Genomic DNA, 18,378 nt, shown 5'->3' with positions numbered 1-18,378 from the left:
ATAAGGCATAGTTGGTAGTTGGAGCTTGCTCCAACTACCCAAGAACGAATATTTCTTCACGAGACTAAGTCGGCTTGAATCTTACCGGGTCGAATGATGATGATGATAAAAGATTCGGATGCGCTTGATCTCAGATTCATTCAGCGCAAGCCATTCGCGTTAGCGCCATACCGTCCCAAACACGACTTGGTAACACTATTTTCGCTAGGCGTTGAGGCAAAAGCAATGTTATCCATACATTTCGAGTTGTTCAGCCAAACAGTGGTGGATCACAATTGGCAAACAGAAGGAGATGGATGCTTCCTATTTTCCCACGCTACCTTCTTTGGAAGTTCAGGCGGGCGATGCAGAAGGCGAACAGGAGCGCGAAAAACACCGCGAAGGCGACCAGAATTGCTGAAGTTGGCCCCATGAAGTCCAGGTCGTAGCCGAAGTGGTCCTCGAGGTACCATTTGATGCTCGGATCTGGAGACATCCCAGGCACGTTGATCGGCTCGTCCATGTCGCCGTATTGCGTCACGATCAGCGCGTACACCGTCCATGCCAAGGGACAGATGTAGTAGTACCACTTCCACCACCCGGGTATTCTCTGCAATCACGAAACGAATAGTGGTTTGTCTGAATTTTTTTTTTTTTTTTGTACCGCTCAGGAACTATGTCAGTGGTTGGATATAGGAATTGGAGGCTTACCGGTTTAGGTATGAAGAATCCCGAGAATAGAGTGAAGAAGCCGAAGAAAGCCGACGCGAAGATAGCTGCCGCTTGGAGGTTCGGGGTGAGCGCCACCGTCATCATGCCATAGTATGTGAAGTAGAGAAGGGAGATGAAGGTGATGAAGAAGAACCAGAAGAACTTCGCCGTAGTCCACTGGAAGCTCATCATGCCGTATATGATCACGGAGTAACATGCCGTTTGGACCAACACGTACGGTATTTCCACAATTACCTGTTTCGAACCGGCAAGAGGAGAGAAAATGAATTCCGAAGCAACTAATCGATGGCTATTCCTTCGTGAGCACGAACCATTAACAGAGTAGAGTTTTACCTGGGCCACTGCATATGGCAGAGCGGCATACATGCCGGCGGCTCTTTCTCGGTAGAACACAGACCTCTCTCTGGAAACTATCGGTTGAACAGTCGAGCAATTGTTAATCCCCACGAATAAGACGGAAACGTACATGGCTCCGATCACCGTGGTCAGATCATGAACCTCATCCCTAGTTGAAAGAATGTATGTTTTAGAATAATCATCTGATAAGCAACAGGAGTTTCAGTCAAGGAGATTCAATAAGAATATGGTTCTCGGTTTTCTCGGAATCTTCCAGAGCCAGCTGGATAAGGAACAGGAAAAGATATGGAGGATCTCGGGATGGAAAATACTATCACCTGGTTTTGCCAATCCGCCAGAAAATCGAACCGAGCACGAGCGCGACCAACAAGGTGAAGAGGATTCGAACTAGATTGTAGTCGGGGCTCCTCCAGTAGATCCACCATTGCTTCCACAAGCAGGACTTGAACTGCCCCCATGTCGACTGAGAGTACTGGTTGGGGAAGTACAGGTCGCTCGCACCGGCTGGCGGCATTCGCAACTCATCCACGAGATCCTTGTTTTGCCTTTACATGCACAAAATGCAATTCAGCTAAAGGACCGACGCATTCTGAGGGCAACTATAGAAGCCCCTATGAGTCTATCCAATCGCGAACCTCATTTTTTGCACTTACTTATACAACGCTGATGATTTATAGTATTCGGCGAAGTCCATCTTGAGCTGGACCTCTTTCCCAACTGAGCTCACGTCCAGCATCCATCCCGCCGGATTTTGCTCCTCTCCCAGTTTAGGGACTCCGGGGATTGCCTGCAGACATCCACATATTCCTAAAGTTTGAACCGTGCGTGCGGGTTATCAATTGACGCTACAATAGAAAGTGGAGACAGGGAAGGGTGAGATCCACCTCGAAATACTCTACAAGCTTGCAGGAACGCGGGCCAAGTGGTCCGGAGTAAATAACTTGCCCTCCTCTTTTCATCAACAGCAGCTGTCGCAAGACATCACAAGCGTTAAATTGGAAATAGCAGAAGGTTCCCTAGAAATGGGAAGGTTATTAACCTTTCTACCTCATCAAATGCTTCGAAAATATCGATGCTTGGCTGATGAATTGTGCACACAACGGTTCGTCCCGTGTCCACTGTGTTCCTCACGGTCCTCATGACAATGGCTGCTGCCCTAGCATCAAGACCCGAAGTCGGCTCATCCATGAAAATGATCGAAGGGTTGGCGACGAGTTCTACTGCTATAGTCAGCCTCTTCCTCTGTTCTGTCGACAACCCAGATACCCCTGGAAGCCCAACTATAGCATTCTTGATACTACCGAGCTCGACAAGTTCCATCACTTCGTCCACGAAAATCTGGAGCATACGCAGAATGTAAATTGACATGAAAATAAGCTCGAAGAAGACAGATAAGCCAATTGCCCCGGCAACAAGTCGAGGTTTTCTTACCATCTTTGCCTCATTGTCTACTTCTTTAGGGAGTCTCAAGAAGGCCGAGTAGATTAAGGACTCTCTAATAGTGATCTGAGGGGAGTGAACATCCGTCTGCTCGCAATAGCCGGCAATTCTCGCAAACGTTTCTTGCTTCTTGGGGAACCCGGATATTCTTATATCGCCTTCTGTATAACCCCCAGTTGTTCTCCCTGCAAGGACGTCCATCAGTGTCGTCTTTCCGGCACCACTAACACCCATCAGAGCAGTTAGGACACCAGGCCTGAATGTTCCCGCCACTTCTCGGAGCAATTGGAGCTTGTTCTCGGTCACTCCTTGACTTCTTATTTCCTGTCCTTATACAGAATGTCTGCTCAGCTCCATGCAGGGGAAAAAGAACGGCTTGTCGACTTAGAACAGCATGAGAATTAGAAAGAATACCGGGGGCATATCTACGTAGTAATCGACGCGGTCGAAGGACATTGATAGAGGTTGAAATGGGAGTACCATTCCTCTCTTTGGGGCTGCGCCATCGGCCACCGGAACGGCAGGTCCGCCAAGAAGAACGGACTTGCTACTTTGTCGAGCGGACATTTCCCCTGATAATTCAGATAGAAATCTTTTCTGTATCGAAATTATGTGAAAAGCTAAAAAAATTGCGATAACATTGTAATGTGTTTTGTGCTGCTCATACTTTGAGTTTAACTAGGAATCACGAATAGTAAAAGGAAATGTTTACCCATGCTCCTCCTCGTCGCTAATCCTCTTGCTTTACCTTTTTCTGTTTCTCGGGAGACTTTGCCGTTTGATTGCTCCTCCTCATCGGAAACAACAGCTTGTGGCTGTCCAAAGGCTGCAATATGTGCATTCAGCTCATTTAGTCAGCATATATTGAACTGCTGCTGCAATATTGGCATCCAATTATTCCAGGCATCATCACAGATTAACCACAGAAGTTGTGAGAACTCACGGTTTAGATACATAAGGACGACGGTAAATAGGATATTGAAGAGGATAATGAATCCGAAAAGTGCTCCAGTTCCAATCCAAAACCAGTAGCTCTTGTAGTTGATATCGAATACCTCCAAGGCTGCCACACCTAATTTTGTACTGTTATCCGGTCCCTGCAGCAGTATCAAGTAGTTCATAGTGACTTGCATCAGTATAACCTCAGACAGCGTCTGACCAGTCCATTAACCCGACACATGTTTCGGTGTGTTACCGATTTGTTCATCCACCGCGGAGCACGCATCTCGTTGATGGTCAAGGCTTTGAATGCATACGATAGAGGTGAGACCCAGTTAGCCCAAGACCACCATACTGGTATTTGGCCTGCACTTCGAAGCCTAATTGTGTTACTCTCTAAATCTTTCTTGCTTGCACTGTTGAAAACAATCTTTTATAACAGTCATGAAAAGGTTTTTGAACAATAGCTCTTACGTTTCGGAAGAATGAAACCTCCGAGCAGGAAAATAAGGAGTAGAGCAAGAGAGCCGCCGGTCTGGGCAATCATCATAGTCCTGCAAGCACCAGCCAAGAACCGGAACAACCCGGCAGCCATTTGTTGGATCAAAAATACCACGAGCAGGTGCTTGAAAAACCTGGGAAAACACAAGAAAGAACCATAAATTCTTCCCTGGCGAACAAAGTAGATTGAGGGGATAACAGGAGATATAGTTAAGTGCCTGCTAGCTCCTGGGGCATATCCAATGGGATAGTAAGTCATGAGTGTCCAGACTACGGCTTCCCAAACTGAGATGGGCACGCGGAGCAAGAAGTTCGGGACAGTGAACACCCAGGCAGGATAAAATAGAAAATCCCTTTGCTTATAGAACACCGGAAGCCTCATAAGAGTGAGAGATAGCTCAACATTGCCATTGAACATATTGATAACCATAGCGAAAATAAGTCCTCCGATGTAAACAGTCGCATCATCAAATGTCCTATGGAGCCTCGTTCTCAAGAAAACCGTCGCTGCCACAAACCCGACTATGATAATCTGAGAAGTCCTGAAGAAGTAAACGGCCCTGGTTCTCTTGATCAGAAGCCATTCTCTATCGAGAGATGCTTTTAGGAGTTCCATTTTGGGAGTCGACTGTCTCGTAAAGGTCAGAGCAACTCTGTGGCTTTCACTTTTGTCGTAAGGAGTTTGGAGTTCCCTTTCTAGCCGTTGACCCACATGAAAGGCCTTAAACCTGTCAGAAAACTCTGCAACCGAAATGAATTGGTAGGGCTTATTCTTATCTGCCCAATATTGCTCTTGGTCCTTCTTGGATGTAACCTGTGATAGTGCTATGACACAAGTGATTAAGCAGGGCATTTTAACAGGTTCAAGAAAATTTTTCAGGAATTGTTAAAAGGATAACAGGTTCTTCTGTGCTGATGATCAACCAAAAGGATCTAGTGATTTTGGACAAAAGGTTAGATGTCTTCACCTCTTGCAGAAAGTCGGCGACAGCCCTTCCTCTCAGGACACTGAAATCCGCAGCTCTCGAAGAACTCCACTACATGCTCCCGAGGACCCTGGTAAATGATACTGCCTTCTGATAAGAGGACGATATCATCAAACAGCTCGAACGTCTCAGGATCTGGCTGGAGGAGGGACATGAATATGGTGGAATCGACTAAATGCGCGATCTGTTGCATGCACCTCACAATTTGAAATGTTGTTGAGCTGTCCAGACCAGTTGATATCTCATCCATAAGAAGAGTTTTCGTCGGTCCCACCATCATCTCGCCTGCATCACATGAGACAGGACGTGTTTATGACTAATGATTGGTAAATGAGAATAGGCACTTGACATGTCGAAGATGGGTCGGAAGTAAAATGAAAGATTGCGGTGGTCACTTGCATTTCAGTCATATGTCCAAATAGTGCTTCTATTTGATCCATTTCATCAACTTATTGGTTCTCGCTGTATAGAATTTCCAAATAACATGTAGTACAAAGAGCTAATCATTATGCAAAAAGATATTGTCCATCGTTCAGACACTCAGACTGTGAATTTGTCGGCACTGTTGGGTAACCAGAACAAACCTGTTGTCACTCGCTTTTTCTGTCCACCTGACACTCCTCGTTTCATTTCATCTCCGACGACGGTGTCCTTGCATACATCAAGTCCCAGAAGCTGTTCCAGCAAACTATACAGTGATTGGTAATTCAACGACTCAATGGCTTCACGGGGATGGTACTGACCACAACGCAATGAACAATTTACATTACTCTGTGATGGCTATTCAAGAACTAACCTTGAGCGTGTAATCGGTAATGAGATTTGTCTTGGATCCAACAGCAGTTGCCTGCATTTAGAAATAGAGTTCTGAGGGCACATATATGGACGAGCTTGCGTGAATGTGTGAATTGGATCATTCGCACTAAGTTCAAACATGAGCATCCACCTTCATGAATAGATCGACGTTGGACTCTGGGCGTATTCCGGCATCCGTCTCTCTTCTTGAGAGCTCAGCTAGTAAATCTAACATAGCAAAAAAGAAACAGATTTGAGCTTCTTCAAGTGACTGATAAGAAAAAGAACAGTCATGAGTTGGACATTCTTAGAAAGTGGTACCATAACGAGGGCCACTTCCTTGGAATCTCGCTGAAAAATCAAATGTCTCCTTGACAGTAAGATCGCCCAAATGCACATCGTTTTGGCTGATGTATGCCGACGTCTTTTGCGGCACAAACTCTTTCAGTCTATAGCCGTTGTATGAGACTTGTCCTTTCACCTGATGGACAGAGATAAGGATCTAGGACCACTTCTGATGACCAGCTGAAAGTGCAACTGACTCAAGAGTTTGCATTTAGTAGCTTAAAGCTGACCAAGCTTAACATGCTTATGTCCAACTAATCTTGAATTTATCCTTAGAGAGAGGAAGAAATAAAGAGAAAAATTAACTGTTGTATACGTCTGAAATACGGCATTATAACATACCTTTAGACTTGAGTCCAACTTTCCTGCTAGTGCCAACAAGAGAGTTGTCTTCCCAGATGAAGGTGGTCCTAGAAGAAGAGTCATCCTGATCCAATCAGAGAACAAGATTATAAAAGTACATCACAGTGCAGAACCCAACATAAACAGAGTAATAGATCTACATCCAACATAGCTCTAAATTATCTAATCAAACTGATACCGTAGGTTTGACTTCCTCTGCTCAAACAGAGCAAATAAATAATTTCGAAGGTACAGTGAAACGAGCGAGAGGACGCATAGTTGAAGCGCATCAACTCCGAAAGACTAATCGAAACATTTTAGATGCAGGTAGTATCTCACCTTGATGGCCTAATGATTCCGGAAACATCCTTAAGGATTGTCAATCTCACTTTCTTGGCAAGCTTAATACCAAACAGGCGAAGCACTGACTCGGCAATGTTACGCGCCTCGTTCAACAGCGTTGGAAGAGCTCTGGACCCAACATAGCAATCCGCTTCTACTCGTAATTGTTCAAATCTGACTTCTATTGTAGGAAGTTGAATCCCTACCCTGCAATTGAATTGACAATGTGAAATGCATCAAGTACAACTTTCGGGGCAAAAACAATAAATGTATCACCACCAAATGTGAATCTTGGAAAGTTATACAGAACCTATCGATGCGAGCTCTGAGCTTAGTCAAGAACTTGGCGTTATCTACATCGGCGACCTTGAAGTGCTTCTCAATGAACTCGTGCCTCTCCTTCTTGTTCAACTTCCGGACGTCAACCTCCTTGTGCATCGCCGTGCTCGCGCCCTGCTCGATGTCATCGGCAGCGCGATCCTCCTCTGGGGTCGACTGCAGAATGCTCGTCCTCAGCCTCTTGTACGTGGGGAGCTTCTCTAATGCAGCCCATTGCAGCGCGTCCTCTTCGTCCCTCCTCGAACTCGACGTGCTGAAGAACTGATCGTCCTCCGGTCCCCAGTTATCCATCCCTTCCTCTGTCTTTTCCTGTGACTATTCTTGAACTTCTTCTTTTTCCCCTCGTCTTGATCTCTATTTATGCGGGCACTTTCTGTTATCTGTTGAGAGAGATGGGATTCTGTTAAGAACCTGGAGTAGGAATGGTTCTTTATCAAGATAACCGTGAAGAAGATGGAGGTGTAGCTTCAGGCTTAACATATGCAGATTGGAATGAACTTTAAAACTGCCAACTTTTTCTTGAGGAGAGAGAACTTCATGCTGTTTCTGCATGGTTGCTGGGAGCGCAATTAATCCTGAGCATGCAAAGATGGTGAAACTCGGTAAATTACAAAGATGCTTTATTTTGTCCAGCGTCACTAAATAATAAAATAAAGTCGCTTTCTATAGTGACATTAGCAGCATGTCGCCATTCCAGATACATATCAGAGGTGAGATTTCTTTCGAGATCTACTAGTGTCACATGTGAAATGCCATGTTCTGTCGCGGCCGATAGTTGGTGGGAAAAAGATATTCAGCGCTACACTTTCTTTTAGAAGCTATAGTTCAGGGACGGAACGTACCTGGAATGCAGTTTTGGCACCACCACGATGAGCGGTCTCAGCCATCTGTCATGGCGGTCGGAATTGTGTGGTAGCCACCAGCCCATATGTTCTGTGCTCGGCTACGGAGATTTGGAATAACTTTTGTGAATGCTGGTGATCAAGCAATTTTCATTGTGCGTTTGGTTCCTATTTTGGCTCTCATCCAGACTTGTGCTTCCACTTATACTGTGCTGATTCTAAGGCCTTTTGTGACCATGTTGTGACCTGAAAAATAGGATCTTCATCTTCACATCATTGATGGTGTAAAATTGGCCATTTTTCGTTTCCATTTCCATCTTCATCTCCTGTCTTTTTTTTTTATTTTTGTGCTGGCAGGTTTTTCTTCGAGTTAATAAAATGGCTCGCCTAAAAAGCGAATCCGGGTTTCACATTAGCAGTTAGTTCCTACCCTTTCTTTCCAGTAACAGAATATTAGCAGACATTAAGAAGAGGATATTGTGTACGCGCTCTTTAAGATGCAATGGCATAACAGGATCTTGGATCTGGCGGACCTGCTACGAGACCTACACGTTCGAGGGTCTGGATGTACCAAACTCGCATTTACTGGAATCGCACTGTAATGATTTCCCTCCTTGGTTTGGCTTGGTAGTACTCATTATGCCCACCTTTTAGGAGTTTATTAGAAGCAGAGCAGGGCAAAGAATAAATGTGGAGTCTCGCATGAATCAGTTGCCAGGAATTGTGGAACTGTCAGAGGCAGATAAAAAAATTCCTCTGTGCCTAAATGCTGTAACTTTACATACAACAAGCTGCATCTCAGAAACTTAGCCATATCCATCATCACCATCACCATCACCATCACCATCACCATCATCTATCATAAGTAGGAAAAGCATTGTTGTTCCTTCTCTAATATTTTGATCAATATTGATTGAAAAAATCAACTGAAAACACTAATTACATCATATGTTTTGGTACTTGGAAATCTACATGAGTCTCTCTTTATCCGGAGTTCTCTTGTCCCTATTGATCTCCATCTAACCTATCTCATTTGGAAGTTTAGACTCTTTATGCAGTAGGCAAACAGAAGTGCAAAGAACACAGCGAAGCCCACCAAGACTCCAGCGATCGGCCCCATGAAACCAGGGTCGTACCCAAAATGGTGCTCTATGTACCACTTGATAGTTGGGTCGGGTGACATCCCAGGGACCTTGATGCGGTCAGTGACATCACCATATTGCGACACGATCAGACCGTACACCGTCCATGCCACAGGGCAAGTCCAGTAGTACCACAACCACCATTTGGGTATTCTCTGAAAATTCCAACAGAGAATTGTGTGCGCATCAAGATTTACGGCAAAACAACTTCATTCAAAACGAATTCAAACTCTTCGAGGGTGTCTAAAGGAATAACTTACCGGTTTTGGGATGAAGAATCCAGAGAATAGATTGAACAGAGCGTAGAAGGCCGCAGCGAAGATGGAGGCCACTTGGTGGTTGGGTGTGATGGAGACAGTCATCATGCCATAGTATGTGAAGTAGAGGAAGGAGAAAAAGCTGACAAAGAAGAACCAGAAGAATTTCTCCACTGTCCATTGGAAGCTCACCATTGCATACACTATCAATGTGTAATACGTGGTTTGAACAAACACGTACGGTATTTCACACATAACCTACATTGACATATAAAGCCAGAATCATGACCATAAGTATTGAAAATTCGTCAAGCTAAAATTTTTCCCCTCTGACTATCCTTTAGTTCATTGTAGGGTGGAGCAAAAGATTGGATTTTTAAAACTTGACACTAAAATGAGATCGAGAAACACGGTCGAAATGAATTATTTCCTTGTCACCTGTGCGAGGGCATAAGCCAGTGAGGAGTACATTCCGGCTGCTCTTTCTCGATAGAACACCGTCCTTTCGATGGCTACGATGGGCTGCACGGTAGTGCAGTTGTTGATTCCGACAAATAGCACAGCCGCGTACATGGCTCCAATTACCGTGGTAAGATCATTAGAATTTTCCCTGGAATGATGAAATGAATGAAAGAACACCAAATCAATAGCAAGTTTGAAGAGAGAAGAGACCGACACACGAAGTTCAGGTAGATCTTGCGTTTTTTCCCCTCAAGCCCTCACCAACCTTTTAGTGCCGACCTTCCAAAAGATTGTTCCAACCATCAAGGCACAGGCTAAAGTGAAAAAGAACCGAACAAGATTGTACTCTGGACTTCTCCAGTAAGTACACCATTGTTTCCATATGCATGATATGAACTGTCCCCATGTGGACTGAGAATACTGTGTCGGGAAGTAGAGATCTTTGGCGCCCGGCAGAGGTGTGCTCAGCTCCTTCACTAAGGCCGTGTTTCTCCTGCTCTAGGCCACATACTTTAGCTCAAGATCAAGAAAGTAACACCATTATCTTCATAAACACATGCTCTTGCGAGAATGACTTGACTTACCGATACAAGGATGAGGACTTGTAGTGTTCGGCAAAGTTGATTTGCAATCGTACTTCTGCCGCTACTGAGCTCACTTCAAGCATCCACGTGGCCGGATTGTACTTCTCTTTAATTTTCGGGATCCCGGGTATATCCTGTAGTTAGTTACCACGTGTAAATTGATGCCATCTAGGACCAATTATGGCCGCGTCTACACAACTTTAAGCGCATCAGTCACCTCAAAGTATTCGATGATCTTGTGAGAATTCCGACCTAGGGGACCCAAGTAGATCACTTGTCCTCCTCTTTTCATCAGTAGAAGCTGATATAGAGCATTTTTTGTCAGCGTCGCTCCATCTAATGTACATCAGTGTAAGACATAGGAAGTGATTTTTTTTTTTTTAATAACTACCTCATCGAAGGCTTCGAAGATGTCGATGCTCGGTTGGTGAATCGTACAAACAACCGTCCTGCCAGTGTCAACCGTGTTCCTCACTGTCCTCATGACAATGGCAGCAGCCCTTGCATCGAGGCCTGATGTAGGTTCGTCCATGAATATGATTGAAGGATTCGCGACAAGCTCCACCGCGATAGTCAGCCGTTTTCTCTGTTCAGTCGACAGGCCTGTAATTCCCGGAAGGCCTACTATGGCATCCTTAAGGTTGTTCAGCTCCACCAATTCCATCACCTCATCCACAAAAATCTGGAAAATTCAACAACAAAAAATGTACGTTTTTTGAGTTGATTCAAGCTCTTTCTCTGACTCTTGTATGTAGAAAGCTAGACAAGTCTTTACCATCTTTTCTTCCGGGCTGACTTCTTTTGGTAGCCGGAGGAAAGCCGAGTAGATCAAAGATTCTTTCACAGTGACTTGAGGAGAGTGGATGTCATTCTGTTCGCAATACCCGGATATTCGAGCAAAGGTTTCTTGCTTCTTCGGGAATCCAGATATTCTAATGTCGCCTTCAATGTAACCGCCCGTCTTCCTTCCCGCTAAAACATCCATCAATGTCGTCTTTCCAGCTCCACTGACTCCCATCAGTGCAGTCAAGACTCCGGGCCTAAACGCGCCCGTCACTTCTTGAAGTAGTTGGAGCTTGTCCTCTGTAACTCCTTGTTCTTTCATTTCCTATTTAATGCAAAAAAAGGATTATAGTAGGAACATCCTTCAATTTTGTGCCTGGGATTCAAACTATAACATGCATAGACGCTTATAGGACATGGACACTTACTGCCGGCATGTCTACAAAGTAGTTCACATTGTCGAAGGACATAGCAAGAGGAATGAAGGGAAGAACCATTCCTCTCTTCAGAGCGACGCCATTTGCCCCTCCAGGAGATGAATGATGCCTACTCAACTCGTTAGTGTTCACTGGTCTACTCACTCTTTGAGTTCTCATTTCCCCTGAAAGATCCACAAGAGCGAGGGGTCATTTCAGCTATTTTTAGTCCACTCTACAAGTTGATAGTCTAGCTCCTCATGCTTGTTTACCTGTATTGCTTCCATTGGAAGTGTATAATGATCTAGTTTTCCGATCCTTATTGGAAGGGTGTCGTCTCATTTGCGGTTCCTGTTGAGCTTCCATCTCCTTAGCAGATTCTTCAGATATTATAGCTTGTGGTCTCCCAGGAGCTATCACGTTCCAATCAAAATGAAGAGCTCTTAGAATTAGATACAAGGGGAAAAACTGTAGTTTATTTTAGTTACTCACGGTTTAGGTACATAAGCGCGAAAGTGAAGAGCACATTGAAGAGAACTGTGAACCCCAGAAGTGCAGCTGCTCCAATCCAGTACCAATTTCTCTCAGGAAAGACATTAAAGTTTTTAAGCACTGCAATGCCTAATCTTGTGACATTGTCCGAGGCCTGAAATGCATATTAAGTTCAAGGTCAGGAAAGACATCAAAGTTTTTAAGCTCCGCAATGCCTCGGCATTGTTCATTTCTAAGTACATGCTGGATTCTATGAGGTGGAAAAGGAAGAAGATAACTATTTACCCATTTGTCCATCCATCTCGGAGCGAACATCTCGTTCACGGTAATGGCATTGAAACCATACGTCATAGGAGAAACCCAGTAGCCCCATTTCCACCAGCTCGGTATTTGGCCTGCCACATGCATACAGAGCATTTCATGTTCACTAGTCCACTTTGTTTTGCGGCACATCGTTTTTCAATGAAATAATGAGTAACAAGTCTGACCTCGCGGAAGTATGAAACCGCCGAGCATGAACACCAAGAGAAGCATGAGAGCTCCACCCGTGTTGGCAATAATCATCGTCTTGCAGACTCCGGCTATGAATCGAAAGATTCCAGCAGCCATTTGTTGGATCAGGAATATCAACAGCAGTTGCTTGAAAAGCCTGCAAGTAGGAGAATATTAGATGCCAGTTCAATTCACATTTCAAGACTCACTCCCTACATACAATCAGTTACAACGAAGACATCACAGAGTGCTTTTAAATCTGTACGCCACGTGAATTTCTGTACAGTAGAAGTTACCACTGAATAGAAATGGGGGCCATTTCGAAAATTACCTGCTCGGTTCGGGTGCGAATCCGATGGAGTAGTACGTCATGACGATCCAAACAATGGACTCCAACACAGACATGGGAATCCTCAGCAGGAAATTGGGGAGGGTGAAAGTCCATGCAGGGTGAAGGAGAAGGTCTCTGTGCTTGTAGAACACTGGAAGCCTCGTTATGGTCATCGAGAGCTCCGCAAAACCATTGAACATATTGATGATCATGGAGAACAAGAGTGCGCCGACGTATAGAGCACCATCATCTTCATTACGTGTGTGCATCCTGGTCCTTATGAACACCGTCGACGCGATGATCGCCATGAGAATGATCTGGACAGTCTTGAAGATGTAGACAAACGCGTTCTTCTTGATGAGCAGCCACTCCTTGTCGAAGCAGGCCTTGAGGAGATCCATCTTGGGGACCGAGTACCTAGTGAAGACGAGGGCGGCTCGGTGGCTGAGGCTCTTGTCAAACGGGATGGAGAGCTCGTTGTCCAGCCTCATTCCCACATGGAAGTGCTTGAAATTCTCTGCGAACTCGCTCACTGATATGTATCTGTATGGTTTGCTTCTGTCTGCCCAGTACTGCTCCTGATCCTTCCGTGATGTCACCTGCCAAAAGTACACAGAGATGAGAGATTTCATACTGTTACACATGAATAATGCTGGCGAACAAAATGCCAAAGTGATGCTGGGGATTTAAAGATTGAGTAGCTCAACTCTAGATTCGACCCGACTTATTTAACCATACATGCCCATTGTTCAGTTGCTGTGCATGACAATACATGTTTACCTCTTGCAAGAAATCAGCAGTCCCTTTCCTCTCTGGGCACTGGAACCCGCACTGCTCGAAGAACTCGAGGATATGGTCACGGGGCCCCTGGTACACGATCTGGCCTTCTGATAAGAGTATGATGTCGTCGAACAGATCGAATGTCTCAGGAGCCGGCTGCAGCAGGGACATCAGTATGGTCGCGTCCGTGAGGTGCGCGATCTGCTGCATGCACTTCACGATCTGGAACGTCGTTGAGCTGTCCAGGCCTGTCGATATCTCATCCATGAAGAGCGTCTTGGTTGGCCCGACTATCATCTCTCCTGGTGGTTTAACACCACAAGTAGTAAAACAGTCAAAATTCCGCTTCTGATATGCCTATACTTATCAAATCCTCTAACTCACTCAATTTGTACCCAGTCGAAAATCGCAACGATTTCATATCCAGTCCTCATAACAACATGGACCGTCCGAATGTCCCGATGCGTGACATGTTCCATGCGGAGGCTATTCCGGAAATCATATTTAACCCATCTAACTTCACATAGAAGTACACGACATGCATCTAAAACACTCTTGGGGGGAATTCAAATTTCAAACCTATGTGCAGAAATGCCACAAGATCAAGATGCACATTAAAGAATTTATGTTGTCTTAGTGAATGGAACGAACCTGTTGTCACTCTTTTCTTCTGCCCACCAGATATGCCTCTCTGCATTTCATCGCCAACAATTGTGTCCCGGCATATATCAAGCCCCAAAAGCTGGTTTTTTATTTTTTTGTCCATCACACGAACTTGTTATCAGAGACCAGTATTAATTATACATGCTAATAAAAGAACTGAGATCCTCACTAATCCTAGATAGTAGATTCAATTCAAGCCATCAAGATCCTGGTACATTGTCTAATTAAAGTAGATAAACACTCATGGTCATTTCTCATTTGTAAGTGAGATTTCATCATCAATTCATCTTCTCTGTATTATGAGTTTCATGAACCTTTCGGAAAAGCTCTTCACGGAACGCATATAGAGTTTGATACCCGAGTAGTCGCTTCATACGCTTTTTGATTATGCTTTAGGCACACGCCTGCGCACGCGCAGTTTTCGCAAATGGGTTGGTGATCTCTCAAATTGGGGTTGTCAAAGCCATCTAAACACTGCCTAATTTCCTAACGTGCGAAGGTGTTGAACGAAACTTAGAAAGCTGACAAAACAGTTATGAAGTTGGTTTTCGGACGCGGACATGTTCTTCGATTGGAAATTGTTCACCAGGTGAAGTGTAAAACATATCAAGCAGGCATGGGCGTGGGCCCCAGAGTTCACCAATAAAGTTGGACACCCGTCAACGTGGTAGGTGAGTTGAAAATGTTGACCAAGAAAAAAAAACACAAAATACAAAAGCAAAGATTTTCCTGATCATGGAATTTTAATGTTCTTGTCGATATCAGTTCAACAGGATTTGGCTGAGATGAGTGTTCAGGGCCACTCACTTTCAGTGTGTAGTCTGTAATGAGGCTGCTCTCTACACCTTTCATTGCCGTTGCCTGGAAGATCATAGGAAAGAAGAAGTAAATCTCATTATTTGAAATTGAATGCTGAGAAATACATGTGACTAATTTTGAAAAAGCATGCGATAATGTCAAAATTGCGGTGTGTATCATGTCGAGAGTATAGAGTAAATAGTCGCCACATCTTCTGTTCTTTGCTTTTTTTTCGGATCGACCAGTGATTAATGACGTACACGTGACTAATCCGATAGAACTGTTCCCAAGATGTGTTTACCTTCATGAAGAGATCAACTTCAGCTTCAGGGAAGATCCCAGCATATTTCTCTCTTCTTGCAAGCTCACTAAGAAGTTCTGCAAAAAATCACACAAAAATTTTGATCTTTTTTCCTCTGTTTTTTCTTTTTGTTTTTGTGTAAAGTTGACCAAAAATTCAAATTCGATCTCGCTCTTAGTTGAATTATTATTTACCGTATCGAGTCCCGACTCCTTGGCACCTCGCAGAGAAGTCCAAGGTTTCTTTGACAGTCATTTCCCCAACATGAACATCGTTTTGGCTAATATATGCAGCTGTCTTCTGTGGTACAAACTCATTTAGCCTGTGTCCATTGTATGTAATATCTCCTTCAACCTGTGTTGAATCGCCATGTAACATCAGCCATATGCACAATTCAGATGGAAATTTTTCTCTTTATCTGACAAGGGCTTTGGAAAAAAAAATGCATTATAATTGATTAATTACCTTCAAGCTTGGGTCCAACTTTCCTGCAAGGGCCAGGAGAAGGGTGGTCTTTCCTGAGGATGGAGGTCCTAATAGCAGAGCCATCCTAAAGGCAACAATTCACAATTTACAGTACAAATTATGTTAAGCGGCATAGATAATGTGTAACTAATTAAAAAGTTGAAAGAAGGTAAAGAACTGCCATTTAAAAGTTTCCAATCTGATTACTTGGGGTATCTTCTCTGCAGAAAAATTTACGAATCACCCAAGTTGTTGGCACACATAATTCGAGAAGTACGTCACCCGTTTGAAAAATATTTACATATGTCGATCTTCTAAAATTCATGAAGGAGTCGGTATTGATTCCCTAAATTTCAATCGCGTGTATTGACATAAATGTCGATCTCCTGAAAATTGCTTATAGAAAAAGACGATTTTCACTAGCAATCGACAGAATACAGGTCAAGGGTTCGAACCTGGAGGGCTTTATGATTCCGGAGACATCTTTGATGATGGTGAGCTTAGTTGTCTTGGCCCATCTAATACCAAGCAAGCCGAAAGCAGACTCTGCAATGTTTTGGGCAGCATTTGGAAGAGTGGGAAGGGCTCTGCTTCCTATATGGCAATCTGCTTCCACCGTCAAGTGCTCAAATCTAACATCCACTGTTGGTAGTTTTATCCCAACCCTGCGAAAAAAAAAAAACATAATCACCAACTGATTAGAGGACAAAGAAGCAACCCACAAAATCCAAATCAGGAGATGTATTTGCCCTTATGCTCCAGATCAAATGACTCTGTTTAACTGGGATCTAAAGGTTAACGCTATGAATACTGATATTTTATCATGGGAGCAGGACCATGTACACGTCAAAGGTTGAAGAAAGTAGTCTGCCTAAATATGTTTTCTTTTCTTTCTTGGGAGTTCATTTGTCTGTAGATCATGAGGAGATGATAGAGGCTGACGTGTCTTGCGTTTATGCTTTGAAAAATCGAAACTTTTTTTGTCCGACGCGTAAACACGAATTCGCCAGAGCATGGGGTAACGTCTCCTTGATGTGGTAAAATGAGAGTGGCAGGGAGGAATCGGCGTACTTGTCAATCCGATGCCTGAACTTCTTCAGGAACTTCTCGTTGTCTTCCTCGGCCACCCTGAAGACCCTGTCGATGAACTTCTGCTTGTCGTCCATGTCGAGGTTCCTCAAGTCCACCGCTCTACTGTTCATCACCACCTTACTGTTCTCACTGTTGTTGTCCGTGAACGACTGGATGATGCTCGTCCTCAAGCGGTCGTACGTGGGCAGTCTCTCGATCGCGGCCCATTTCAGCGCTTCTTCGTCTTCGTCATTCGTCCTACCGGAGTCTCTGAACACGTCCTCCATGCTCCAAGCACTCCTCCTGCTCGTGCTCTTGCTCATCACGCTCCCCGCTGCCACCCCGCCACGCCCCGTGTTTTGCCTCCCGGACCGGCTCCTCTCCGCGCCAGCCATCTCTGAAGGCTTGCTCATTCATAAACACGAGGAAGTTGTCAGTAGAATGATTCGCAACTCCCCCACCACCCACCCCCAAACAAAACGAATCAATTGAGAATGTGAACAGAGCCGAAACATGGTTTGTTTCCACTGAACCGCAAAATTGTAGGAATAATGACATGTTGCCTGGGAGTTGCAGGTGAAATGGACCTCGCATGAGTTGCAAAAAAGGTAACAAACACGGTACATATCACGAAAGTGAACCCGTGTTGCCATCAAAAAGATGTAATCTCGCTCGGGTGCTAAAAAACAGGAGGCAAAAAGCATTTTGAGCATTGGATGAGCTTAAAAGAGCAAACGGGCTTTGCCCACATAGCAACACAAAATCATTCTTGAACCTCTCTACTGCCCAATGCCAAAGAATGAAAAGGGGAAAGATTGATGCAGATTCGGCACTGTGTTCTTGAACCAGACCCATGTGGTTTCACAGCATGCATAAAGGGCGTAGCTTTTCTGGAGAAACTTACTCAGCTCCACGCAGAGAGAGAGAGCGCTCAAAACAGAGTGACTCCAGAGCTCAAATCTCTCTATTTGCAGCTTTTGCAATTTTCACAAACAGAGAGAGAGAGAGAGAGAGAGAGAGAGTATTGGGAGGGGGCAAAGTGCATCAGGAGAAGTTGCTGTGGGTATTTATACGCAAGCTAGAGTAGTGGTTGCCATATTCATATGCATTGAATCAAACGTTGTTCTCTTTTGTGGGGAATTGGAAAAGAGAGATTGAATCTTGTGCTTTGCGCGGAATTGATCCACTTTGATTCACCAACTCCTTCGTCCTAGTTGGTGGCAATTCATGTTTCCGGGTCGTGTTTGTATCGGGTCGGCATAAGAATTAGCCTTATTCAACAATTAAACCCAAATAGAAGACGCGATCAATTAATGGTGTAGACCTACGCGCCACGAGTACGATTGTGAAATTTAACTGGTCCACACGCGACATTGCTCGACCGGCTAGACACGCAATCCCC

General features: G+C 44.4%; 2 protein-coding genes across 2 annotated transcripts; both read right to left on the bottom strand.

Moving 5' to 3' along the window:
- Positions 1-286: 286 nt before the first annotated feature.
- Positions 287-8,085, bottom strand: LOC115737557 (ABC transporter G family member 29-like). Its single transcript, XM_048275124.1, is given in 24 exon segments — positions 287-589; positions 691-945; positions 1,045-1,216; positions 1,386-1,613; positions 1,722-1,855; positions 1,953-2,036; positions 2,116-2,406; positions 2,500-2,832; positions 2,923-3,080; positions 3,221-3,334; positions 3,452-3,605; positions 3,704-3,813; positions 3,922-4,082; positions 4,167-4,762; positions 4,917-4,937; positions 4,939-5,219; positions 5,519-5,609; positions 5,731-5,781; positions 5,881-5,957; positions 6,051-6,210; positions 6,417-6,501; positions 6,756-6,965; positions 7,069-7,477; positions 7,940-8,085. Coding segments are annotated over 23 exon segments (4,359 nt in total). The 5' UTR covers positions 7,389-7,477; positions 7,940-8,085; the 3' UTR covers positions 287-316.
- A 677-nt stretch (positions 8,086-8,762) lies between these two features.
- LOC115737553 (ABC transporter G family member 29-like) lies at positions 8,763-18,013 on the bottom strand. The gene is made up of 23 exons (XM_030669726.2): positions 17,881-18,013; positions 16,977-17,380; positions 16,361-16,570; positions 15,906-15,990; positions 15,635-15,794; positions 15,441-15,517; positions 15,149-15,202; positions 14,330-14,420; positions 13,679-13,980; positions 12,899-13,497; positions 12,564-12,724; positions 12,361-12,470; positions 12,076-12,229; positions 11,856-11,996; positions 11,596-11,768; positions 11,160-11,492; positions 10,776-11,066; positions 10,602-10,685; positions 10,385-10,518; positions 10,066-10,293; positions 9,777-9,948; positions 9,342-9,596; positions 8,763-9,236 (listed from the first exon to the last, which is right to left on the bottom strand). Exons 2-23 carry the CDS (start codon positions 17,369-17,371, stop codon positions 8,964-8,966), a joined length of 4,482 nt encoding a protein of 1,493 aa, XP_030525586.2. The 5' UTR covers positions 17,372-17,380; positions 17,881-18,013; the 3' UTR covers positions 8,763-8,963.
- Positions 18,014-18,378: the final 365 nt, after the last annotated feature.

This window comes from Rhodamnia argentea, chromosome 2, assembly GCF_020921035.1.
Source record: "Rhodamnia argentea isolate NSW1041297 chromosome 2, ASM2092103v1, whole genome shotgun sequence".
NCBI lineage: Eukaryota > Viridiplantae > Streptophyta > Magnoliopsida > Myrtales > Myrtaceae > Rhodamnia > Rhodamnia argentea.
This window is presented reverse-complemented; position numbering and strand designations above follow the sequence as displayed.